The 26,159-nt window shown below is 45.5% G+C and overlaps 1 protein-coding gene across 3 annotated transcripts in view; it reads left to right on the top strand.

Annotated features, from left to right (window-relative positions):
* Nucleotides 1-26,159, top strand: part of A2ML1 (alpha-2-macroglobulin like 1) — a 62,648-nt gene that overhangs the window by 33,414 nt on the left and 3,075 nt on the right. For 2 of the 3 annotated variants that reach the window (XM_081844788.1, XM_081844787.1), the window contains exons 19-32: nt 2,692-2,920; nt 4,491-4,617; nt 7,560-7,681; nt 8,768-8,819; nt 9,730-9,813; nt 10,912-11,088; nt 11,668-11,749; nt 11,982-12,138; nt 13,828-13,902; nt 16,447-16,609; nt 18,506-18,720; nt 19,844-20,059; nt 21,420-21,547; nt 22,542-22,632. In XM_081844788.1, the coding sequence (XP_081700914.1) occupies nt 2,692-2,920; nt 4,491-4,617; nt 7,560-7,681; nt 8,768-8,819; nt 9,730-9,813; nt 10,912-11,088; nt 11,668-11,749; nt 11,982-12,138; nt 13,828-13,902; nt 16,447-16,609; nt 18,506-18,720; nt 19,844-20,059; nt 21,420-21,547; nt 22,542-22,632 (1,918 nt within the window). The remainder of the gene's footprint in view (nt 1-2,691; nt 2,921-4,490; nt 4,618-7,559; nt 7,682-8,767; nt 8,820-9,729; nt 9,814-10,911; nt 11,089-11,667; nt 11,750-11,981; nt 12,139-13,827; nt 13,903-16,446; nt 16,610-18,505; nt 18,721-19,843; nt 20,060-21,419; nt 21,548-22,541; nt 22,633-26,159) is intronic. The other variant, XM_081844789.1, reaches the window with a different exon arrangement.

Here is a 26,159-nt window from a genome sequence, read left to right as displayed (position 1 = left end):
TTCAGGTTAAGAACTTTGCTTCAGGATGAGAACAGAAATCGTGCTCCGGCGGCTCGGTGGCAGCTGGAGGCCCCATTAGTTAAAGTAGTGCTTCAGGTTAAGAACAGTTTCAGGTTAAGAATAGACCTCCGGAACGAATTAAGTACTTAACCCGAGGTACCACTGTACATTACGCTTACACATTTCTCTGTCCGCCTCTTCTGCTGTGAGAAGATTTGCACACTCTGCTAATAGAGCGTGCACGGGTCTCTAAACATATCTGAGGCTCGTGTCACTGATTGATGCTGTTCCAAGGGAGACCGGCTGCTGGCCAGTGGCTGGAGCCAGCTGGGGGCCCGCCTGATGCCCCTGTCTCCCCGGCAGTATCCCAACAAGCTCCACCCCCCAATCAATTAAAATCAATAAAAATACATAGCAAACTGAGGTTCTGCCCCCCCCAAAGACCTGCCCCCCACAACAAAAATCCTGGCTATGCCCATGTTCCTGAGATGGGATTCTTCCAGATCTTGTGTTTAAATTACCATATTTTTCGCTCTATAAGACGCACCCAACTATAAGACACACCTAGTTTTTAGAGGAGGAAAACAAGAAACAAGAAAGCAATGCAAAGCCTCTTGAGGGAAGAGGCAGGAGCGCTCCCGCTGTGCTCAAGAGGCTTTGCGTGGCTATCCCTGAAGCCAGAAGAGCTGTTCTGGCTTCTGGGATAGCTGCGCAGCCAGCATTCGCTCCATATGACGCACACACATTTCCCCTTACTTTTTAAGAGGGGAAAAGTGTGTCTTACAGAACGAAAAATATGGTACATTTCTCCCAGTTTTAAGTGAAATAAATACGGCAACAATAACGGCAGCCAAATATATCACGCAATACTGGAATTTCTACTCACATTTCTATTCCATGGTACATGCTCATGGTCAGTGCTTTTCTTTCTAAAAAAATGTTTAGGGGTACTCTCATTTTGACTCATGAAAATCACCATTTTCTAGTTCAAATTGGGGAAAATAAATACAGTAAATGGACAAAAGCACAAAGATGCGCAAAATGTTTAGGGGTATGCGTACCCCTGCGTCTCCCCAGAAAAAAAGCACTGCTCATGGTACATATCAGGAAGGAAGGAGAAAATATGAAGGTGACACTCATCCTTCTTGCAACTTGTCCTAACTCCAGAAAATACTAAGGCCCTAAATGTGCAGCTGCCAACCACATTTGAGGTTTTTGGTTTGCTTGTTTATTTAATAGAAAGCATGGAGGGACTCGGTTTTTATTGGGACTGCAATGCATGGGGAGGTTTTACCCTTCCCTTCTCCTATTACCAAATGCAGCTAAGGGAACTTTTGCAAGGGGCTTGATCCAGATTGGGGATGTGCTGCAGCCCAGGATCCAGACCAGCCTCTCTGCCCCTGCTATTTCCATTCAGTTGTTCCGAATGGGAACACTTCATTCAAATAGCTGGAGAGGGAGGGGGTAAAGGGTTAAATCATCCACTCCCACCCACCCTGTCCTCCCACGCCAGGTTCCTGACCTTGCTACAAAAGCCATTCATGCAAACACATCAAGTTTGGCAATGATTTTAGACTGCCCTTCAGTAAGACGGAAGCTGATAAACGGGCAACTTAACATTCAGTGCAAAGAAAAACGTATTTGCCTGGAACCAAAAAGTCAATACAGCTGGTACTTCCAAATAGGTATACCTGGAATAGACAGGGGTTGCCACCATATCAGTGTCCACCTCCCACCTGTGAGGTTACCCATAATTTGTCAAGGCCAGCCCTACCAGGTAAAAGGAGGTGGTACATTACAAGGTGGCAGGTTTTGGGATAACCCAAAAAGGAAGTGCATTGTCATTGATTCAATTTATCATTATATTTGACCTTCCTGAATGACAGGTGCCATTATTTGCCTCAAGCATCAAAATGTCCTTTGCAATCTCTGGTCGTGTTCATCTAAGGGCCAAATTACATGGACTTTGACCATGTGCCCAGCTGCTTTTCTTCAACCCCCCAGTGGTGAAATAAGGAGGCCTCAGCATGGAAGAAGCAATTTCAGTTTTTCCTATGGACAATCCATGTTTTCGTTTGTTTCAATTATGCAAACAATATTGCAAATAAGTTGACATGTCTTACGCTATTCCCCAAACATATCAACAGTAAAAAGCAAGCAAACAAACAGATAAATACATACCGTATTGGCCGGAATATAAGCCTCACTTTTTCCCCAAATTCCAACCTTGAAAAGTTAAAGTACGGCTTATATTTGTGACCTTATGGTATGCAGCCAGGAGCACAGGGCAAACAGTGCCAGGAGCGCAGCAAAATGGCGGCGCCCCACGCATAGTCCCCCATCCTCTTCCCCAAGACCGGGAAGGGAGAGAGAGAAAGCGAGGAAGGGGAAAGGCCATGGGCAACGCAGCGTGGCTCCCCCCCCCCCCCAGTATGCAGCCAGGAGCAGCGTGGAATGGAGCTACTTATATTGGGGTGTTTTTTCTTTTTCTTCTCCCCCCCCCCTCCAATTTTAAAGGTGCAGCTTATATTTGGGTGCAGCTTATATTCAGGCCAATACGGTATTAACCAAACTTGGGCATGCACTTTTGAAATGCATGATCTCTGTTGGGCTGGCGGGGGGGGGGGCGGGGACCTCCCTTTTGCAAGGCAAACTGCCATCTCCTGCCCTCACTTCCGACATTCTTTGTAGTCCTTCAGGTGAGAAGTCAGTGGCACTCACAGTTCCGGACACCATCACTGAATGGAAAGTCAGCATGTTCTGCACCTCCCAAAGCAGTGGGTTGGGTATTTCCCCGCCGGCGAGGCTGACGATCTTTAAGCCTTTCTTCGTGGATGTCACCCTGCCCTATTCTGTGGTTCGTGGGGAGTCGTTTCCAATGATTGCCACCGTCTTCAACTATTTGAAACACTGCATGTGGGTAAGGAAGATCTTCACTAATTCCCCATGCTCTAAGAATTCAATTCCTTGTTAAGTAGAGCAGGTGTATCACCTCTTTTAAGTCAGAGAGTTGACCAGGTGCCTCAGTGAAAGGAGTGAGGGCAAGGGATGTGCAAGAGTTTACAGTAGCCCAGAAATATAATTTTCCAATTTTGATAGCTTTTGGGGGATTTATAAAAAAAAATTAACAAAGAAAAACTAGATACATGTATCATTTTCATCTAAACCAAAAAGCTAACGAATGAACGAACAAATTATAAAAATGCTAATAGATACAATGTATACACACACACACACACACACACACACACACAAATATATTATGGCATAAGCTGTTGTGGACTTCTAAAAATATTCTGAGTATTTAGAATTCCACATTTTAAACTCACTTATCATTAATTTTGCTCGCTTCCTTGAGCCAGCTACCAGAACTCTCAACCTAACCTACAGTAGCTCACATGACTGAAAATAAAAAAATTCCTTCCAGTAGCACCTTAAAGACCAACTAAGTTAGTTCTTGGTATGAGCTTTCGTGTGCATGCACACTTCTTCAGATACACTGAAACAGAAGTCACAGACCCTTCTATATAGTGAGAAGGTGGGGAGGGGTATTACTCAGGAGGGTGGTGGGAATGGGTGATTGGCAGATAGCTGTGATGAGCCTGTTGACGACTCTTAACGACTGCAATAGGTCTTACAGGAAAAAGCAAGGGGTGAGAAGGTGAAAAATGGCTTTGTCATGTATAATGAGATAAGAATCCAATGTCTTTGTTCAGACCAGGTCTCTCCATGGTTTTAAGTTTGGTAATAAGTTGCAATTCAGCTGCTTCTCTTTCCAGTCTATTTCTGAAATTCCTTTGTAATAGAACAGCTACTCTGAGATCTTGTATAGAATGTCCTGGGAGATTGAAATGTTAGAAGGGTAGAAGGGTCTGTGACTTTTGTTTCAGTGTATCTGAAGAAGTGTGCATGCACACGAAAGCTCATACCAAGAACTAACTTAGTTGGTCTTTTAGGTGCTACTGGAAGGAATTTTTTTATTTTGTTTTGACTATGGCAGACCAACACGGCTACCTATCTGTAACTGGAATGACTGAAAATATGAGGTATAAGACCACTGCAAAGAGGGAGTTAGTGCTTGTGTTATTGGCATCAAATTTTGATTCCTTTTCTTTCACGGGTTAAAGAGTAAAGAAAAGCACAGAATCAATATTTCTCCTGATTGTTGAGTTTTAAAACGAAAATAAAACCTGCTCTCACTATCCTGTGTTCTGTCCCCATATCAAAATCACTGAGATAACAAACATCATTTTAGGGCACCCTAAACCTACTCTCCTGATCCTGTGGATCTGATTTGTGGAGGGCGGAGGTGGGGAGGGGAAGAGGGTGTTAAGTCCCATTGTACAAGCTGAAGTCATTCTGCTTAGGGTCTTGGCTCTTGCAGGCATGCGCCCTGGTAAACTTGCTCCAATTGCACCATTATAATCCATCCATGAGCAGAATCCGAAGTAAAACTTCCTTCCCTCTTTCCTTTCCCCACTGTTGCATAGGTCCAGGTTATCCTGTCCAAGTCTGAAGATTATCAGGTGCAGCCATGCAAGGACTGTGAATACACAAGTTGCTTATGTGCTGGTGAAGCAAAGACTTACTCCTGGAATGTGAAGGCCTCTAAACTGGGTGAGGTGGCCTAAGGAGAGATGGGCAGAGAGAAGTTGAATGCACCTGGTCATAACAGTGTTCCACCTTAAGCAATATCCCCATCTCCTTTATCCCTCCCTGCAATATCCCCCATCCCTTTATCCCTGAGCCATTCCATCTGTGCATCTGTCACTAGGCTACATTCTGGAACTCAGAATTCCTGCATCCCTTATCTAGAACTCCTTGGCAAAATCTGATGCTGGAGGAGGGGAATGAAGAATCAGCTCAGTTGCAATAGCACCTGGGTTTCTGGGTCTTAATACTTTGTTGCAATTGGGGACTTCCTCCTTGATTCTAACAGTGATATAGTCATAACTTGGAAGTTGAATGGAATCCATTCCAGAAGTCCATTCTACTTCCAAAACTTTCGGAAACCAAAGAGCGGCTTCTGATTAGCTGCCGGAAGCTCCTGCAGCCAATCGGAAGCCGATCGGAAGCCCCGTCAGACGTTCGGGTTCCATCGGAACTGTCACTTCTGGGTTTGCAGCAAGGTACTACTGTATTTGTTGTTGTTCTGTGCCTCTCACCCAGTGGCACAACAAAAGTACTGAATGGGGAAACAGGACAAATCCCTCAACAACCAGTGTGAGGTGACAACCACTTTGCAACTGGGTTGTAATGGCCAAGCCCAACCAGGCCTGGATCTAGACGCATTAAAGAGGCGATTCAGTTAAACACGTTGTAAACTTCATACAGGGAAATCCCGTTGGCAGAAAACGGGACTCCATAGCTCCATCTGGTGTCACATTGTTATAACACATGTAAAATGCTTTATTTTGACCAATGTAGCTGAGTCCCAGATTCCTGTTGTGTAGAGCAGCTGGGACTCAGCTATACAGCTGCAAGTAAAACGTTTTAAATGTATTGTAAAGTGCAATATACAAAGGTGACACTAAATGGCAACAGTGAGCTATGCTACATTCAATGTATTTTTCAAAACTTTTTTTAAAAAAAGTTTCACAGTGTGTTTTATATGTGTGTAGATTCCACCTAGGGGTCTGGTTCTCCCAGTCTTTTTTTGATAGAGGGTTTTCCTGGCATGGTATAACCAAGAACAGGTTGAGGGAAAGTCTCTTACACTCTCCTCTCTCTCTCAGACCCTTTTCCAGATGAAGTTGGCCATCACAACTTCTGTTTCCCTGAAGCCAAAGGAATTTTAGCTTGGAGTTTCATTGACTTCAATAGGACTGAATCATGACTGACTCTAGATGGATTGGCCCTCTATGACTAATGTTATAACCATTGGGCCGCTTATGCAATAGGCAGGCACTTCACAGGGAACAAATCCCATTTTTTCAGAAATGTGTGCCTATTTCATGTGTGTTGGTAACATTGATATAATTACTACAAATTTTTAAAAAGTCACAACCTATAGGTTTTTTTTAAAAAAAGTCACAACCTATAGATTGTTTTTAAAAAGTCACAACCTATAGATTTTTTAAAAAATGCTCCGTATTTCTTTTTGCCATTTAATTTTAAAGTGAAGCAGAAGTGGAGTTGTTTGCCTCTCTGTCTACTGAAATCTGAAATTACCCCCATCCTTTGCACTACAATGTGGAGTGTTATTATTTATTTATTGTTATTTATTGAATTTATTTACCGCCCTATACCAGCAAAGTTTCAGGGCGGTTCACAGAATAAAATCAGAATATAAAACCACAAAATACATAATAAAAATAAAAATGACAACAATTCTTTCCCTGCTTCCACAATAAGCCTGCTTCCAATGAGAAGGAATATCTTTCTGGTAGCAAGTAATCTGGTGTTGACCGGGAAACGACAACAAATCCAGAATGCAGCCAGCTCCAAGGGCCTTCTGGTGGTTCCCTCACTGCAGGAAATGAGGTTACAGGGAACCGGGCAGAGGGCCTTCTCAGTAGTGGCACCCGCCCTGTGGAACACCATCCCATCTGATGTCAAGGAAATCAACAACTGCCTGACTTTTAGAAGACATCTGAAGGCAGCCCTGTTTAGGGAAGTTTTTAATGACTGATGTTTTAATGCATTTTTAATATTTTGTTGGAAGCCGCCCAGAGTGGCTGGGGAAACCCAGCCAGGTGGGCGGGGTATAAATAATAAATTACAGTGGTACCTCCGGTTATGAACTTAATTCCTTCTGGAGGTCCGTTCTTAACCCAAAACCATGAGGCGAGCTTTCGCTAATGGGGCCTTCCGCTGCTGCTGCGTCGCCGGCACGCGACTTCCGCTCGCATCCCAGGGCAAAGTTTGCAACCAGGAGCATCTACTTCTGGGTTAGCAGAGCTTGTTACCCAAAGTGTTCATAAGGAGGACAGTACATAACCTGAGATTCCACTGAATTACAGTGGTACCTCGGGTTACATACGCTTCAGGTTACAGACTCCGCTAACCCAGAAATAGTGCTTCAGGTTAAGAACTTTGCTTCAGGATGAGAACAGAAATCGTGCTCCGGCAGCAGCAGGAGGCCCCATTAGCTAAAGTGGTGCTTCAGGTTAAGAACAGTTTCAGGTTAAGAACGGACCTCCGGAACGAATTAAGTACTTAACCCGAGGTACCACTGTATTATTATTATTATTATTATTATTATTATTATTATTAATCACAGAATGTAAGACAAAGCCCTCTGGATCAGCCCAAAAACCTATCTAGGTCCCACGGTCTCTTTCCACAGTACCGACCAGAAGCCTCTGAGAAAGCCATCTGACGGCTTATCCACACTTCCCTTTTGCCCTGCACTTTTTATTTTATATTTTATATTAATAAAATTACTCCACAGAGGGAAGCCTCTTGAAGCAGTCTATCACCTGTCAGCAATTATGAGCTGGGCTTATTAGGAATTATCAGGGAGACCATGCGGGGAGGAGGGGAAATTGTTCCATTTCTGATTTCTGAAACAGCATGTTTTTGCAGGGATGAACGCATTTTCTGTCATTTGCCGTCAGGTGTGATGAACTTCACTGTCACCACAACGGCACTCAAAAGTGAGAAACTCTGCGGTGGTGAGGAGACCGCCATGCCAGAAAAGGGCCAAAGTGACACCTTGATCAAGTCTCTCTTTGTCCGGGTGAGTCTATAACACCACATTTCTTCCTACCTCTGCAAATCCCCCTCCCTGTGACTCTATGGATAGCTCACCTGGTTAGAGCGTGGTGCTGATGACGCCATGTTTGCAGGTTCAATCCCTGCATATTCCTGCATTGTAAGGGGTTAAACTAGATGTTCCTCAGGGTCCCTTCCAATTCTACGATTCTGTGATTCCCCTGACATGAGGCTACTTGAAGTATGAGAAGTGGGACGTGACCTAATAATAATAATAATAATAAATTTTATTTATACCCCGCCCTCCCTGGCCAGAGCCAGGCTCAGGGTGGCTAACAACAGTAAAATTACAGTAAAAATATAATAGGGAAAAGAAAAAGAAAAAAAATTAAAATACAGGTTAAAATGCAATGTAAAATGCGGCCTCATCAAAACCATAAGGGGAGGGAAACATAAAGGTCGGACTGAGTCGGAACCGAAGGCCAGGCGAACAGCTTTGTCTTGCAGGCCCTGTGGAAAGACTAGTATTCAGTATATATAATACTCTCTCCCTCTCTTTCTCTCTCTCTCTCTATAATATACTAGACTAGTATTCATGACTACCTGTGCCTCACCTGTTCTTGTGAGAAGGAAGACCTGTTCTGAATGTTCAGCAAGAGATGTAAAAGGGGGAAAGCGATTATTATTTCTGGAATGGCCCCTAATTTCAGGAAAGAGCCTTTTCCCAGGGTTCGCTGGAGAAGTTCTGTATACACTCAGAAGTGAATATCTTTATTGTCCCCAAGGGATCAGCTCACAAGCAGAACTTGGCTGCAGAAGCATCAGAGAAGCTTCTGTCCATTTCCTTCTCAGCTGCTAGCAAAAAGAATATCATCTTTTTACTGCTGCTTTCTACTGGCTGACATTCTTCCACCTTCTTCCACAAGGTGTCTGGGACTAACAACTTTAGAGGAGCACATATTACTCTGCTGATTCTGAATGACAGGGGTGAAGGGAGGGACCTTTTGAGACCCCCCCCCCATGAAACACAGCAGGTGTTTAAATCTGAAGGCTATGTGAATATGTTGATGGCTTGAAAACTGATTTTTTTCTCTCTCCCCATCCCTGGCAGCCTGAGGGCGTCCTGGCTGAGAAAGCTCATAGCTCTCTGTTATGCCCTGAAGGTCAGTAGCACCTAACACCTTTTAACTTGGGGGCCAAAAAGAGGTTTCAGGAATGAAAGGCAAGCTGCATTCACCACCACTTAGGGCTTATCCGTGTGTGTGTGTGTGTGTGTGTGTGTGTGTGTGTGTGTGTGTGTTGGGGGGTCGACTGCTTTTTAGCACTCACTTGCCAATTCAGGTTTCTCCTGTATCACCACTTTTTCTGATCTGTCACTAAATAGTGGGTTTTCCCTGATTAGGAGAACAAAACAAAACACCAAATTGCTGGTGCAGGGGTGAGGACTGAGCTGGAACAGGACAATGGCCTGGGGTGGGAGAGAAGCTTTGCCCTGCTGCAGGCTTACCCCCACCTCTGAATTGTTCCTGCCTATCCCTGCTAAAGGGACGCAGATGGCGCGGTGGGTTAAACCACAGAGCCTAGGGCTTGCCGATCAGAAGGTCGGCGGTTCAAATCCCCGCAACGGGGTGAGCTCCTGTTGCTCTGTCCCTGCTCATGCCCACCTAGCAGTTCGAAAGCACGTCATAGTGCAAGTAGATCAATAGGTACCGCTCCGGTGGGAAGGTAAACAGCATTTCCGTGCGCTGCTCTGGTTTGCCAGAAGCGGCTTAGTCATGCTGGCCACATGACCCGGAAGCCGTACGCTGGCTCCGTTGGCCAGTAAAGTGAGATGAGCGCTGCAACCCCAGAGTCGGCCACGAGTGACCCTAATGGTCAGGGGTCCCTTTACCTTTACCTTTATCCCTGCTAAGCAGAATGAGAGGAAAGGCCCCACTGTTGCCAATGTGTTGCAGGCATGAGGACTGGGGACGGTGAGGAATTCCACTGCGGTCAAACTTGGCTTCACTTGCAGAGCTTTCTGTGTGCACTTCTGTTACCCTCAAACTAACCGCGTATTCATCTCATTGTCAGGAGGTTCTGCTTCAGATTCATTCTCCTTGGAGCTTCCTGAGGATGTCGTGCCAGATTCTGCCAGGGCCCAGGTGTCTGTTCTTGGTAAGAAATCAAGCTGGTTCTGCAACTTACCTGCGCGCTAAGTTTTCAGCAGGTGTATACATACATGAACAAGTGTGGTAGACATAAGGAGATAATGAGAAGAGGTGCAATGAGTCTGTAGCCCCTGTGCACGCATTCCTCATGTGCAAGGCATAATTGAGTAGAGACTGGATCAGGGCCACACACTGTCAGCCCTGGCTCTGGCGTCAGAACTTCTTTCTTCAACAGCCAAGTGTTGCGTGTAGTTGTATGGTAAGCCCAAGAAAACCTTGTTCACAGGCTTCATTCAGTTAGGATATTGGCTGCTGAAGAACCAAGATTCGACATTGGGGGCAGGGCCCTGCTCTTGTCTGTACAAGGTGCTGCCTTCCATGCAGCCGCAGAGCAAGCCAATCAAGTGCCTGGGGCGGCGCGCGTGTCCTGCGTCCAGGGGCAGGGCCAGCCGCGTCACTCCCAGGAATGTGGTGGTGAATGGTGGAACATATCATCATCATCATCATCATCATCATCATCCCTTCCTGCAGACTTGTAGGGTGTTATGTACTGAGTTGAATATGATCCAGAATGCAGCAGTCTGATTGGTCCTAGAACAATAGGATCCAGAATGCAGCAGTCTGATTGGTGCACAGGAGCCACCCAATCCAGCTCCAGGTGGAAGTAAATCCGCAACCTGATTGGCCTACAGGAGAATCCCGGAATTAGCCAATCACATGGAGCCCATTGTGTAAATAATGTATATAAAGCAGACATTCTGGGGGAACTTCCATTCCTCCTTACCACTGTGAGCTGAATAAAGAGCATGAAATCCACTCTCGACTCTGAGTATATTTCAAAGGGGATTCTTTTCGTTTGTGAAAGTTTCAGTGAAAATGCCCATGCCCTTCTTTTTACACAGGAATACAGTACAGGGTCGGTCAATGAATAGTGTGGCAATGGAAGCAAAGGCCCCTGCGTTGGGTGCATGCCGTTGGTGATGAGGAGGGGGCATTTGGAACAAATTCTGGGATAGGGTTGGTCTTTTGTGTCATGTGACCGACGGGGGCGGAGCAATGTTCAACCTGTCGGAAAGAGGGTAACTTTGTATTCACATCTGGCCAGGTGATATCATGGGAACGGCACTGCAGAACTTGGACAAACTGGTGCAGATGCCCAGTGGCTGCGGGGAGCAAAACATGGTGTTGTTTGCCCCCATCATCTATGTGCTGCAGTACTTGGAAAACACAGAACAGATGGATGAGGAGCTGAAGACAAAAGCGCTGGGCTACCTGCAGTCAGGTCTGTCATTTGCTTCTCTAGAGAACTTTCTGTTAGGGATAATTCAGATTGAAATTCCCAGGTTCAAAAAAAGGTTATTTGTGTATGTCACAACTGCTGCCCATGTTGTTTTTTTTGTTAGCCCCAAAATGGAAAACGAGAGAGGTCCCAAGCAAAGAAGAGTGGCAACTTGACAGAATATGCACATCTTGCAGATTTAACATATAAAATAAGAGAACAAGAATAACATACGTTTAAAGAAGACTGGAAAATGTTTATTGAATATAAGGGAAATAACTGTAAACAGCTGGAAACGCTGGGAGAATTAAGATAAATTCACCTGTGTAAATAAGCTTTGATAGATGCAATAATGGAATACTGAATGGTATAGTTTTTGTAAAATATGCATTGATTTATGATGTGTAAAATGAACCATGGAAAGAGTTACACTGCACAGGAAGCTCATGGTGCAAGCTCAGAGTTTTGCAGCAATGAGCCTAAATAACAATTGTGGGGCTGGGTGTGTGTTGTGTGTTGTGCAGATGTCCAAAGTCTTTCACCCTCCGATCCTCAGATTTCTTTTGCTTTTCCCCCGACAAGGGTACCAGAGACAACTTCAGTACAAACACAGGGATGGTTCTTATAGTGCATTTGGAGAGAGTGATGGACAAGGCAATACCTGGTGAGTCATAGAACTGTAGAGCTGGAAGTGGCCCCATACAACTCCCATCAGCCCTAACCAGCATGTCCAGTGGCCAGATATGATGGAAGTTGTAAATTAAACTTGTATAAGAGGGCAGGAAAATTTGAGGCAGCTGAAGGCGGTCACTTTTGTGAATGGGGATAAACAACCCTGAATCAGTAGCCTTTGAAAACAACTCAGCCATTATTTGCTTTCTCCATCTCTTCTCAAGGCTGACAGCTTTTGTGATCAAGGTTTTCAGCAAAGCTGAGGAATATACCTTCATAGACAATGAGGATATCCAGGCTGCTTTGCAGTGGTTGGCAAGTAACCAGCAGCCCGATGGCTCCTTTGCCAATGTGGGGAAACTCTTCCACAGAACAATGAAGGTAAGAGTTCAGAAGGGTGCAGTCTTTAATGAAAGTGCTTTCATTTGCCAGACATCAATGTATAGTGGTACCTCGGTTTAAGTACTTAATTCGTTCCGGAGGTCCGTTCTTAACCTGAAACTGTTCTTAACCTGAAGCACCACTTTAGCTAATGGGGTCTCCTGCTGCCGCCACACCGGCGGAGCACAATTTCTGTTCTTATCCTGAAGCAAAATTCTTAACCTGAAGCACTATTTCTGGGTTAGCGGAGTCTGTAACCTGAAGTGTATGTAACCTGAAGCGTATGTAACCTGAGGTACCACTGTACAATTCTTTTTCACAATCACAGTTGCTGCTCACAGTACACACTGTGTAGAATACAATGCCAGATCACCCTTGTATTGTGGTACATGCTGCTGCAAATTGCAATAAGAAGTGCAGTAGGTCGTGTGTATCATATCATCTATTTTTTAAAAATAAACACATCCCATGTATGTGCACCCCTGCAGGCAGCTAATGCAAGCTAATGAAGCAATACCGCTATTAATTTGCATAGGGGAAAAGAATAAACTGGATCCACAGAAATGGCTAGATAGGGAGCAATCTCTGTTAGAGAGAGGTGTTTAGAAGAGAGATTCCTCTCCCATAGCAGAATTAAGCATAATGACGATTGCTCCAAGCACATTGAAACTTGGTTAGATTTGTATCTGCCCTCAGCCACCTTTAAACTAATGTTCCCCACACACAAAAACTTAGGCTAGAATAAATCACAGACACTTAGCTTTGCAAATAAGTGAATAGTTTACTCACAGAGTTTCCAGATGTTACAGCAAACAAGTCTCCATCCATTGGCAGTAAAATGAAGATGGGAAAGGTTCCAAGGATCATGTAATCTCTGAGGTAGCAAGATGCAGGCTATGAAATCTCCTTTTAGAGAGATTCAGATCACATGCAGGGAGCCAAGGCCACATTGCTTCTTGCTTGTTCTAAGAAGCAGGAAGAAAAAGGGATTGAGAAGGGGTTGGGAGCAAAGCCGACTGAGCACCTTCTAAGCCACACCCACTTGCAACCTGAGCTCTGGGCTGAGGTTAACTCATTAATGCATACAAGTGTGAGTCAATAACTGTATAGTACAACAATTTGTCCACCACTCCAGCAAGGACCCTGTTACCCCAAGGGTCTCTGTGAGGGGCAGGACTTCACTTACCAAGGTGCCCTTCCACTGTAGCAAACATTTAACCTTGCAAAATAAAAAAATTCCTTCCAGTAGCACCTTAAAGACCAACTGAGTTAGTTCTAGGTATGAGCTTTCGTGTGCATGCACACTTCTTCAGATCGTATCTGAAGAAGTGTGCATGCACACGAAAGCTCATACCTAGAACTAACTCAGTTGGTCTTTAAGGTGCTACTGGAAGGAATTTTTTTATTTTGTTTTGACCATGGCAGACCAACACGGCTACCTATCTGTAAATTTAACCTTGCAGTGTGGTTGTCATTCCTCCTTGCCGCAGGCCTCCCTTTCTCTTCAGTCCTTTGCCTAAGGACAGCATATTGTACTAGACTAGGTTGAGCACTATAAATACTGCTGTCCCTACTGACTCCTGAAAGATCTTAGCATCCGTATTAATTGCTGTTTCATTTTTGCCCTTCATGCAAAAATTATCTCACGGTCTCGTTCCGTCTTTCTCTCTTTTGCCATGTGCTTCACAGGGAGGTGTAAATAATGTGATCTCTCTTACTGCTTATATCATTGGTGCGCTCTTGGAGGCCAAAAAGCCACTTGAGGTGAGTGTTGTGTAGTCTCTGGCCATGTGCGCATGACCATTTGCTCAGTCTCCTGTGTACTCCCACCACTGGTGATTGAAGCCAAGTGCACATGACATTAGCTGTAATCCATATGTATCCTGTAGATTCTTGAGAAATACTCCTGTCTGATGCTTTCCCCCTCAAACCAGCTCCCATCCAATTTGAAAACGCGAGTTGTGGCTTAGCTGAGACAGGCGCATTTGAAGCGGCCATTGTGCATGCACAGCTGATGGCATCCTTGAATATGAGTTCCATGGCTTGTAAGGGCAGGGAAACAAATGAGACAGTGTCAGGGGCACCGACTCCTAGGAGCTGAGCTCCTTTGAGCTTGCTCCTCCCCCCCCCCTCATATTTGTTAGCAGGGGCTGGGCCCTCTCAATGTTTGTCTGAGTGGGACGCCTCGATGTGACACTGTCACACAGGATGCCTGGACTTTGCATGCTTGTGCGAGCCAGGAATGTGTCAGCTCTTTCTCCTCCTCCTCCTCTTTCTCCTCCTCCTCCTCCTGCCATGGAGGGGAATGAGCCCCCAGCCCATGGCCGCAGTGTGAGGAAGAGGAGGAGGAGGAGAAGGAGATGCCAGCCATGGAAGCTGAGCTGCCGCATGACACCCAGATGTCAATAATAATAATAATAATAATAATAATAATAATAATAATAATTTTATTTATTTATACCCTGCCCTCCCCTGCCAGAGCCGGACTCAGGGCGGCTAACACCAGTAAAATTACAGTAAAAACATAATGGGGGGAGGGAACCGATTTAAAATATAGGTTAAAATGCAATTTAAAATGCAGCCTCATTTTAAAAGTAGCCCATAGATCAAAACCAGAAGGGGAGGGAAACATAAGGGTCAGACTGAGTCCATGTATCATGGACCATGTCCAACGTCCGGGTGCCACAGACGACATTGTGACGTTGTGTGTGATGCCTCAACATGACATTATGATGTTGTGCATGATGCCAGCCCCCCCTCCCATTTCTTTTGGAGTTGACGAGCCTGGGTAGTGTGCATTAGGAAAAGACACTCCCAGCCCCTCTCTGGTGTGTGTACAGGAAGCGCAAATGCAACTTGAAATACAGTGGGTCTGGGAGGGGGTGGGAGAGTGACCTTGCTGTGTTTTAATCCTGACCAGCAGGGTGTTAGTTTGCTTGCAGTGGCTAAAAGCTAAATGTTTCGCTTCCTTGGATGCCATAGAGCAGACAGCTGGTCGACCGCGATCGACAGGTAGATCCCCGGGGTGTTCCTGGTTGATCGGGGGTGTTCCTGGTCGGCCGCGGGATTAAATAAATTGTCAAAGGAATGCTTTCACCCCCCCGCCCCCCGGCGCTAGATCTCTCTGCTGCCACGGCAGCAGCGCGGGAAGCTGCGTTTGGTAGGAAGCGCAAGTAAACGTGATGCTTCTGAGTGGTCAGGCTGATGATCAATCTTTTGCATCCTTCCCTAAAATTAAAAGCTAAGGGACCCTGCCTCCCCCAAAAGAAGCTTAAGTACTCTGAGCAACCCTCCCCCCAAAAAGCTCAACAACTTGGGGCTACCCCCCCACATGCTCCTCCTCCCTCCAATTACAATGGCTAGATCACTTTCAGTTTTTTTTATACTGGGAGTAGATCGCATTCTCTTGGCAGTTGGACGTGCCTGCCATAGAGTAAGCAGTCTATTCAAATGCATGGCAAATTGACAGTCAGCCGAGACAAAAACAAAACAAAACAAAACACTGCTTTCAAGATCATTGGATGCAGTCACTTCCCTGAAGTCTCCTTTCACTGGATACACGTAACAAAATGGGAATATTGAGTTACCAGACTTGACATTTGAACGTGCTCTTTCTCATAAAAAGCTAAGGCAATGATCAGACATTGCCCCAGGGAATTGCCACCCCACGCTTGTCCACACTTACCTTTCCAGGGCACAGGTCCGCTCTTTAAAGCTGAAGCGTAACAAACAGCCATTTGGGTTTTCAGCAGATTGCCATTTGCTCCGATTCAGCAGTAAAGAGTGGATTTTCACAAGGAAAGCTCTGAAGCAGGGGGAAGGGGAGAGAGAGTTGTAAAAGAATGGACCATGACTGGAAAGCACAATGGAAAGGAAAGCATCGATAAGCCTTCCCTTTAAATGAAGAACTCACTTTGCTGTCTGCAATCACAACTGAGGGCTTGTCCATACTTCTTCTTGTTCTGTGCTTAGAAAGCATGGTTCCAAGTGGCGCTTTGTTTGTCCTCCTGCTTCCCCTGGGGAAACATGCTGTTTACTGCATGACAAGCGTCAATTGGTAATTCTGCCCATTGACTTTTGTTCCGGGAGAAGCGGAAGTATGGATGAGACCAGGAAGTGGAGTTCTAACTAGTGACTGCCCTTGGGGTTTGGTGCAGTGCAGCGGATTCTGCTTTGTCCTAAGGAAATAGCTGGTGTGAACATGCCTGGTGTTTTACCTTTCCAGTGGCCTACAATCATATTCAATCACTGCTACAAAGACAGGTCTTCTTAACACTTTGCCCTGCTACTTGTTTCTTTCTCTTCCAGGATCCAGTGGTGAAGAATGGCTTGGACTATCTCAGAACGACTGTCTCAGACACGACAGATATTTATGTGCAGGGATTGTTGGCATATGTCTTCACATTAGCTGGAGATGTAGCCATGAGACAAATGTTGCTTACCAAGCTAGACCAGCAAGCCATCAAGTCAGGTACTGAGGAGAATATGATGTCAACAATCATGGTCTAATAGTTTGTCTTCAGATTGAAATCCAAGACACAATTCGTACGATGCACCATTTCAGATTGTGTATGTGTAGGGGTGAGTCCAGTCCTATTTTTATAGAAAAAGAGGTGCCAGAACTTAATCAGAACACCTCCCTTGTTCTCTTATAACGCCTGAGAACTGAGTTCTTGCAAGTTCCGGCTGAAAAAAGCTGTGGGTGAATCACATATTGTGTATCATTGTCTTGATATTAAGTACATATTAAGTAAAGTGTGTTCTGTTCACCGACTGGATACAGTGGTGCCCCGCAAGACGAACGCCTCGCAAGACGGAAAACCCGCTAGACGAAGGGGTTTTCCGTTTTGGAGGCGCTTCGCAAAACGAATTTCTCTATGGGCTTGCTTCGCAAGACGAAAATGTCTTGCGAGTTCCTGCAGGGTTTTTTCCCTCCCCCCCCCTTTTCCTAAGCCCTAAGCCGCTTATCAGCTAATCCGCTGATAAGCTGCTTATCAGCTGATCCGCTAAAAGCCGCTAAACCGCTAATAGCGCTAATCTGCTAAGCTGCCAATGGGCTTGCTTCCCAAGACGAAAAAACCGCTATACGAAGAGCCTCACGGAACGGATTAATTTCGTCTTGCGAGGCACCACTGTACTTTGTTTACTGTACATTAAATAAGCCTATTAATTCCGAGCACAATTCAAAGTGCTGACCTTTAAACTCCTCAATAGCCTTGGCCCAGTATATCTTAAGGGGTGTCTCCACCCCTATCTTTCAGCCCGGACACTGAGGTGAGGGGGAGCTGCCTCTGAAGGCGTTTCGGAAACTTCAGCTGATGCAGAATTCAGCGGCCAAGTTGCTCCCCGTAGCCAGGGGCGGAGGAAGGAGGGTGCAGTGGGTGCGAGTCGCCCTGGGTGTCACCACTGGGGGGGGGTGACAAAATGCCAAGCGGCACTCACCAGAGCTATGTGTCTCTCCTGGGAGAGACGCAGTGGCTTGGGCGCGCACAGGCTCCATGCTGCCCCAAACGGTCCGCCCACTGCCTCCCCCTCAGCTGTAGGGCGGCTGCTTGGGAGGAGGCAGGCAGACTCTGGAGGCCCTGCAGTGCGCCCCGCCCTCACCCCACCCCTATGGGTGGCTCGCCTCACCCCTGGGCGCGCTGCCCCAGGCGCATGAGCTGCTTCCTCTGCTCCTGCCCTTGGCAAGACAGTTTGAGCATATAACCCAATCCTGGCTCTAGACCACATTACCTCAAGGACTACCTCTCCCCATGTGATCATCATCTTTAACCCTTCTTTGTGTGCCTTCTCCATGTGATGTCTTTGTTGGCTCTCCACTTATGGGATGCTCTCCCCTGAAAGGCTTACCTGACGCCTTTACTACATCTCTTTAGGTGCCAAGCAAAAGCTTTCCTCTACAACCAGGTCTTTGGCCTTAAGCTATCTGTGGCCTTTTAGAATTGGGTGGGATATTTTAAATATATATTTTTTTCCTCTTGATTTTAATGTATCTATGCGAGTTAGTTGGTTTGCTATGGATGTTTGTATGTGATGTCAATAAAAGGTTTGATGATGATGATGTGTTGGTTGGTCTGGCTGGCTGGTTTTCAGCTGCTTTGGATTGCCCTGTGCAAAATAAAGCGACTAATATATTCAATAAGTTTCAGTAAAATAAATTTCAATAAAATGAAACATTAACAGTTTACCCTGGCTCAATCCTAGCATGAGGAGTGGGTTTAAATTCTATTCCTGAGCGCATCTTCCCACTGTTGGTGCATGTTCACAGGAGTAACTACAGGCCATGAGCTCACCCTTAACCCAAAACCCATTTCACCAACCTCAGATTGGCTCTTCCATGCTTACAAGTTTCATTTTTCTTTGGTAGGAGGGCAGATCTATTGGAGCCCAAGGACTGCCCCAGCATCCACCGAGAATCCTTGGTCCCAGCCTGAGTCTGTGAGTGTGGAGCTGACAGCATATGTGCTTCTGGCTAGGCTTTCACCCCAAAACGTGAGCAAAGAGGATATCAAGAAGGCCACAGACATTGTGGCCTGGCTGGCGAAGCAGCAGAATGCCTACGGAGGCTTTGCCTCAACTCAGGTAATGTTTCCTCTCTCACGGCTGGAGCCTGTATATTCTGAAAGATCACTTTCCCCACCGCATCTGGCTGTCTCTTAACAACAAGACACACCTCCTGAAATTCCCTCTTCCAAAAGACTCAGGATTTTCTTATGACAGTTTAAGTCCATCTATCCTCCAAGGAGGTGGCAGTTCATCCCATTTCCAACAGCCCTCCTAGGTAGGTAGGTTAGACTGAAAGATAATTATTGTTATTTATAAAATTTGTACATCGTCCTTTGCCTGAAGATCCCAGGGCAGTTCACAATGGAGCAGCAGATTAAAGCAGTGGCATTAGGACTAGGTGCAAAACTCTTTCCGCCTGAGCCCTTTCCCCAGCAAGTTCTGCAGCGAGGTATTTCCAGATACACTGCAGAAATGATCCCTCTGCAGGATACATTTTAAGAAAACGCCAGTGTTCCTGAGAGGCTGGCCCTACTGCAGGGTGATAAAGCTAGGTGGGTAGACCCAGTCTTGCTCTCGCAAGGCAATGCACTGGACCCTGTGTAGTCCACTGAGACCCTACCTGCCCGCGGCCTGTCTCACCAGAGTGGTGCATTCTCTGGTTATCTCCCACTTGAACTACTGCAATATGCTCTACATGGGGCTACCTTTGAAGGTGACCCGGAAACTACAATTAATCCAGAATGCGGCAGATAGACTGGTGACTGGGAGTGGCTGCCAAGACCACATAACAGCAGTCCTGAAATACCTACATTGGCTCCCACTACGTTTCTGAGCACAATTCAGAGTGTTGGTGCTGACCTTTAAAGCCCTAAACAGCCTTGGCCCAGTATACCTGAAGGAGCGTCTCCACCCTCATAGTTCAACCAGGACACTGAGGTCTAGCGCTGAGGGCCTTCTGGCGGTTCCCTCACTGTGAGAAGTGAGGCTACAGGGAACCAGGCAGAGGGCCTTCTTGGTAGTGGTGGAACGTCCTCCCATCAGATGTCAAGGAAATAAACAACTACCTGACTTTTAGAAGACATCTGAATGATTGATGTTTTTAATAACTGATGTTTTAATGTATTTTTAATATACCCAGCTGAGCAGGGTATAAATAAATTATTTTTATTACTACTCTGCAACTGTTCTCCTTTCCCAGGACACAGTGGTTGCACTCCAAGCCCTCGCCAAATATGGAGCAGTCACATACACTAGATCTGAAGACCTATTGATAACGGTGAAATCTGACAAGACCTTCCAGCAGTCATTCCACGTGGACGACACCAATCGGTTGGTTCTGCAGCAGGCTACCCTCCCAGACATACCTGGGGAGTACGCCATGCAAGCCTCTGGCAAAGGCTGTGGGTATGTCCAGGTGAGTGATGGTTCTTCAAGGAAGGCAAGGCAGCAATTGATCTTCCAGAAATAGACTGGAAAGAGAAATTGCTGAATTGCAACTTATTACCAAACTTAAAACCATGGAGAAACCTGGTCTGAATAGAGACATTGGATTCTTATCTCATTATACATGATAAAGCTATTTTTAGCCATCTCACCCCTTGCTTTTTCCTGTAAGACCAATTGCAGTCGTTAACAGTCATCAACAGGTTTACCACACCTATCTTTTTTAAAAAAATAATATTTATTACCTTTTCCAACAATTTAAACACTACAAAAAATAAAAACCATACAATACAATACAATACAATACAATACAATACAATACAATACAATACAATACAATACAATACAATACAATACAATACAATACAATACAATACAAAAAAGAAAAAACAACAACTATACATTACACTAACAAAACACTAACATTAAACTAACAAAACAAAACAAACACAATTTGAAACACACAAATAATTTCAATATCTTTTCTTTCATTCCCTTATTTCCGCGACCTCCTCACACCTCCCTTTTTGTATTCCACTTTTTTTCAGCAATTCCTTTCCATCTTCCTCTATTTTTAATCCTATAATTATCTTAACACATTCTAACCTTATTTTCCCTTTAATACTCTATTAATCTATTTATCCTTAATTCCTTATAACATTTCTACTAAAGCCATATAACTTCATTCCAACATTTTTCTAACATTCATTAATTTTACAGTATTTCCGTAAATAGTCTTTAAACTTTTTCCAGTCTTCTTCCACCGAAAGGTTTACCACACCTATCAGCCAATCACCCATTCCCACCACCCTTATGAGTAATACCCCTCCCCACCCTTCCCACCCTCTCACTATATATAAGGGTCTGGTGACTTCTGTTTCTGAAGAAGTGCGCATGCACACAAAAGCTCATACCAATAGCAAACTTAGTTGGTCTCTAATGTGCTACTGGAAGGAATTTTCTTATTTCTATGTGTGCCTAATGCAGTATACTCAAAACTACAAACATAGTAATAACAGAGGTAGGTAAAAGTAGGTAAAAACAGAATAACATTTCAAACATGGGCGCACATTGATTAGAAAGCTTTGCAAAGATGCTGGTTTGTTATTTAAGGGAACTGAGAGATACCCTTGCCTGAGATCATAAAAGATTTCACGGTATCCGAAAAGCATTTATCCTAATGGGCTGAGGGGTGGAAATGAGTGACTGGTAGATGCAAGGACCCTAAAACATTCCTAAAAGGTGTGCGCTTTTGAGAGCCCCAGTCAGACTGTATGTTATCGTTATGCAACTCTACAACTGTTGTGTTTTTGGTGCCTGTCCCATATCAGGCAGTCTTGCGATACAATATCCCTCCCTCGAAGAATGAAGACACCTTCACCCTGGATGTGAAAGCAGTAGGGAAAGGATGTGAACAAAAGGCAGCCCCTCGCTTCCTGACCCTTCACATCAGTGCAAGGTGAGAGGCAGCGAGCTTGCCAAAATTCATGTATGCCTATCCCTGAATGTAGACTTGTTCAGCTGGTAATGATCGGTTCCACTTCAAATTGAGCACTGTTTACCTAGAAATCTTGGTTGGGCTGTAATCAAACCAGGCCTTGGGCCTTTTAAATGTGTTGTGGGAGGGGGATTATTGGTTTGTTTTGTTATTTTCATTATCTTTCACTCTTATCTTATTGCAATTTTATGTTGTGAACCACCCTGAGATCTACAGGTGAAGAGCGGTATAATTTTTAAAATAATAATAATACCACTGAATTGTAAGAAATGTCAATTGGTTTTTCTGCAGATTGCTAGAGAGAGAGAGAGAGAGAGAGAGAGAGAGAGAGAGAGAGAGAGAGAGAGACTCTTGAGTAAGGGCACTTCTAGAAGGAGCTGCTTATTGAACATTCAGCCTGATTTCTTTGCAGATAGATTAGGCCATTTAATGAGCACCCGTTCTAATTTGCTTGCGGGAAGGATAGATGACACTGTGTCAAGGGAAGCGTTTGTTGGACTATTCTAAAAAGACTCGAAGGGTTGGTCTTGAACAGGTTGCTAGGCAACCGAAAAATCTACCCAGCAACAGGTGCCTTTATTAAGGGCATGTGATCAATAAGGGTCAGTGTAAAAGTGTCCGTGTGTAAATGAGCGTGAGTCAGCATTAGGTCTCTGGCCAGATGGCTGGAAGAGGAAATGATTGTGTTATTTGTATTCAACCAGTGTCGATTTTTGTAAATAATAAAGATGCTCAATTAAAAAAGGAAACTCTGCTGCAAGTCTATTAAAAGAAGAAAACCCAAGAGTAGATACTGCACACATATCAACAGTGTTCTCCCTCATGTTCCAGGGACTGAATCCCACCTGAAAATAGTGATAGCCTAGAAGTGCCCTAGGAGTAAACAGCGCCATGGGGAAGTTGGTGGCTGGGACTTGAAATGGCTTATGTGCAACTCTTCCTCTTCTCTTGACAGTTATGTGGGCAGCCGTGGCACCTCCAACATGGCCATGATAGAGGTGAAGATGTTGTCTGGATTCCATCCTGTCCAGGGAACTAACCACGATGTAAGTCAATTTTGCTGGTGGCGCTGTGGGTTAAACCACAGAGCCTAGGACTTGCAGATCAGAAGGTCGGTGGTTCGAATCCCTGCAACGGGGTGAGCTCCCGTTGCTCAGTCCCTGCTCCTGCCAACCTAGCAGTTCAAAAGCACCTCAAAGTGCAAGTAGATAAATAGGTACCGCTCCGGCAGGAAGGTAAATGGCGTTTTCGGGCACTGCTCTGGTTTGCGGCTTAGTCATGCTGGCCACATGACCCGGAAGCTGTACACCGGCTCCCTCGGCCAATAAAGCGAGATGAGCGCCGCAACCCCAGAGTCGGTCACGACTGGACCTAATGGTCAGGGGTCCCTTTACCTTTTTAAGTACCTCTTGTCTGGGGATGGAGGAGAAATTTGATTCAGTACACATTCAAAATGAAATCCTATTAAATATCCACTTTCCCAAAAAAATATGTGGACCAGAAGGCAGCTATTCTTCAGTTCAGTTTGATTTATTGTGTTTAGTGAGCAGCCATTACAGATATAAAAATAATAATAACAAGAATGCAACAGTGGTTTACATTTCTACTCCCTGACCTTTACAGGATAAATGATTTCCCCTTTAAATTTTATTACATGAATTTGTAAAGCCTTGGCATGAAAATTGGGTGTTGTAAAATATATATATTCTTCTCTAAATCAGACAACAAAAAACAGGTCTTTGCAGGAGACATCCTGTGATCTTAACAATGGGTGGATGTAATTGTTTCTAAGGTCATTATAAAAAGGTCATTCAAGGAGTACATGAGTTATGTCTTCTATTGACACCATTGCAGCTGCAAACTCTATCCTTCTTAGGAACTCCTTTATCAGCTGTTCTTCAAAATTTGCACATCTGAATTTTGCGATGCAGTTCTCCATCCAGCCAAAGTTTACAAACTGCACATTGTACAGGAAAGTGTGCCTAAAAATGAAGATGTTACAATGCATTTTTGTATGTTATTTTCAGTATCAGGGAAAGCTGCTTGCAAAAATGTGTACATGAGTCAAAACTGAGTGTAAAATGTGTTTATTAGGAGAAATTCGTACCAAAATGCTGGTGAATTTTCATGAGGATTTTTTAATTATTTTTTTAAATCTGCAAATTGCTGCAAAATGTGAGAACTGAATTTAAGATTGGAAAAATGAGGAACAGAGAGAACCAAAACTGAGAGATCCTTCCATCCCACTGTCTCTTTCCTCCCCTACCTGACAGAAATCAGTTTAGAAAGACAAAGTTCTTCTTGATGAACATAGCAAGTTCCAAATAATGTATTGAACAGGAGGAAGGGTGGACAATGGGGACAGCTTATTGCAGATAGGACTGAAGCCAACAATAGGCTGGGTGGGGCTTTCCATTTTCTCCGAGGGCCTTCTGGAATTCCTTCACTGTGAGAAGTGAGGTTATAGGGAACCAGGCAGAGGGCCTTCTTGGTATAAATAATAATATTATTATTATTATTATTATTATTATTATTATTATTATTATTAGGCAAATTTAACACCAATTTTTAAAAAGGGATCCAGAGGGCATCCTGGAAACCAGAAGCCCATTAGTTTAAGGGTTTTTTTCCTGGGAAAACTCATGAAAATACTTAACAATATAAAGAAGTACAGTGGTGCCTCGCAAGACGAAATTAATTCGTTCCGCAAGTCTCTTCGTCTTGCGAGTTTTTCGTCTTGCGATGCACGGTTTTCCATAGGAATGCATTGAAAATCAATTAATGCGTTCCTATGGAAACCGCCTTCCCCCGACCTCTTCTGGCGGGCGGCATTTTAAAATCGCCCGGGACAGCGGAGGACTTCTCCGCTGTCCGGGCGATTTAAAAGCCCCTGGGAAGGCAAGCAGGGGGGACAAAGACTTTTGCCCCCCGCCTGCCTTCAGAAGAGGTCCAGGACAGGCTTCGCGGACCTCGCCGCAAGCAGCGGGAGCACTCCTTGCGGAGAGTTGCCAGCGCGCCCAGGCTTCGCGGCCCCGCCGCCCGGCTTCGGGACATTGTTCCGATGCCAGGCGGCGGGGGGAGGCTTTCTCGCCCCGCCGCCCGGCATCGGGACGATGCCCCGAAGCCGGGCGGCGGGGGGAGGCGTTCCTGCCCCGCCGCCCGGCATCGGGACGATGCCCCGAAGCCGGGCGGCGGGGGGAGGCTTTCCCGCCCCGAAGCCGGGAGGCAGGGGGTGGCTTTCCCGCCCCGAAGCCGGGCGGCGGGGGGAGGCTTTCCCGCCCCGAAGCCGGGCGGCGGGGGGAGGCGTTCCCGCCCCGCCGCTCGGCTTCGGGACATCGTTCCGATGCCGGGCGGCGGGGGGGAGACTTTCCCGCCCCGAAGCCGGGCGGCGGGGGGAGGCGTTCCCGCCCCTCCGCTCGGCTTCGGGACATCGTTCCGATGCCGGGCGGCGGGGGGAGGCGTTCCCACCCCGCCGCTCGGCTTCGGGACATCGTTCCAATGCCGGGCGGCAGGGGGAGGCGTTCCCGCCTCGCCGCCCGGCATCGGGGCATCCTTCCGAAGCCCGGCGGCGGGAGGAGGTGTCCCCGCCCCGCCGCCAGGCTTCGGAGGAGGTCCGAGGACAGCGGGGAAGACGAGCTGCGCTTCCCCACTGTCCCGGAGATTTCCCTATGGGCTGTCGTCTTGCGAAGCAAGCCCATAGGGAAATTCGTCTTGCGAAGCGCCTCCAAAACGGAAAACCCTTTCGTCTAGCGGGTTTTCCGTCTTGCAAGGCGTTCGTCTTGCGGGGCACCACTGTATATAGAAGAACAAGTCTTGCTCAAGAAGAACAAGCATGGCTTCTACAGGTTGCCGAGGAAGGACCCAGGTGAGAAGTCTTAGAAAATGGTGGAAATGTGGGGATCTTCAGTCCTCGCAACTGCCCCATTGGGGCAAGACCTACTGGGAAGAGTTCTGTGACCACTAGGCCTGAGCTGTTTTGGTTCCTTTGAATAAAGAATTAACTTGGCTGACACGGTGTTTTATTGTTGACCTGCTCCTGACTCCCAGCTCCTGAAAGCAGTTCACAAGAGCCTAGTGCTTTGCAGCAATAACAGGCTCCATGATCTTTATTCCAACCTCACACCTGTCAGGGACCTTCTGTTCTCTTTTGCCAAAGGAGGACAGTTCAGTACAGCTTCTGTAATGGAATCGGAGAACATTTCACAAAGTTCAGATATGGCTTCTACAAGGCTAAGTTCTGTCTCGCTAATCTTTATTTGAGATTGTCAGAATCCGTGACCAGAGGAAAGAGGCGGTGGAAGAGGACTGGAAAAAATTTAAAGTATATCTTAAAAACTGCTGCAAAATTGAGGACTGTTAAGATGTTAAGGGGTGAGAAACAGAGAATTACAGCTGTAAATAATAATTTTATGGAAACTTAAAGAGAACCAATAGAAAAATTGATTAAAGGGTTGCTAAAAAATCTTTTGGAATAAGGATGCAGTGAAAAGGAGGTATGGGGAAGTCATGTTTTATGTTTATTTGTTTTTTCTGTGTTGTGTTTGTTTTCTTTTTTCTTGTTTATTGTTGTGAA

Source organism: Podarcis erhardii, assembly GCF_964252035.2.
Source record: "Podarcis erhardii genome assembly, chromosome: 17".
In the NCBI taxonomy this organism is placed as follows: Eukaryota; Metazoa; Chordata; class Lepidosauria; order Squamata; family Lacertidae; genus Podarcis; species Podarcis erhardii.
This window is presented reverse-complemented; position numbering and strand designations above follow the sequence as displayed.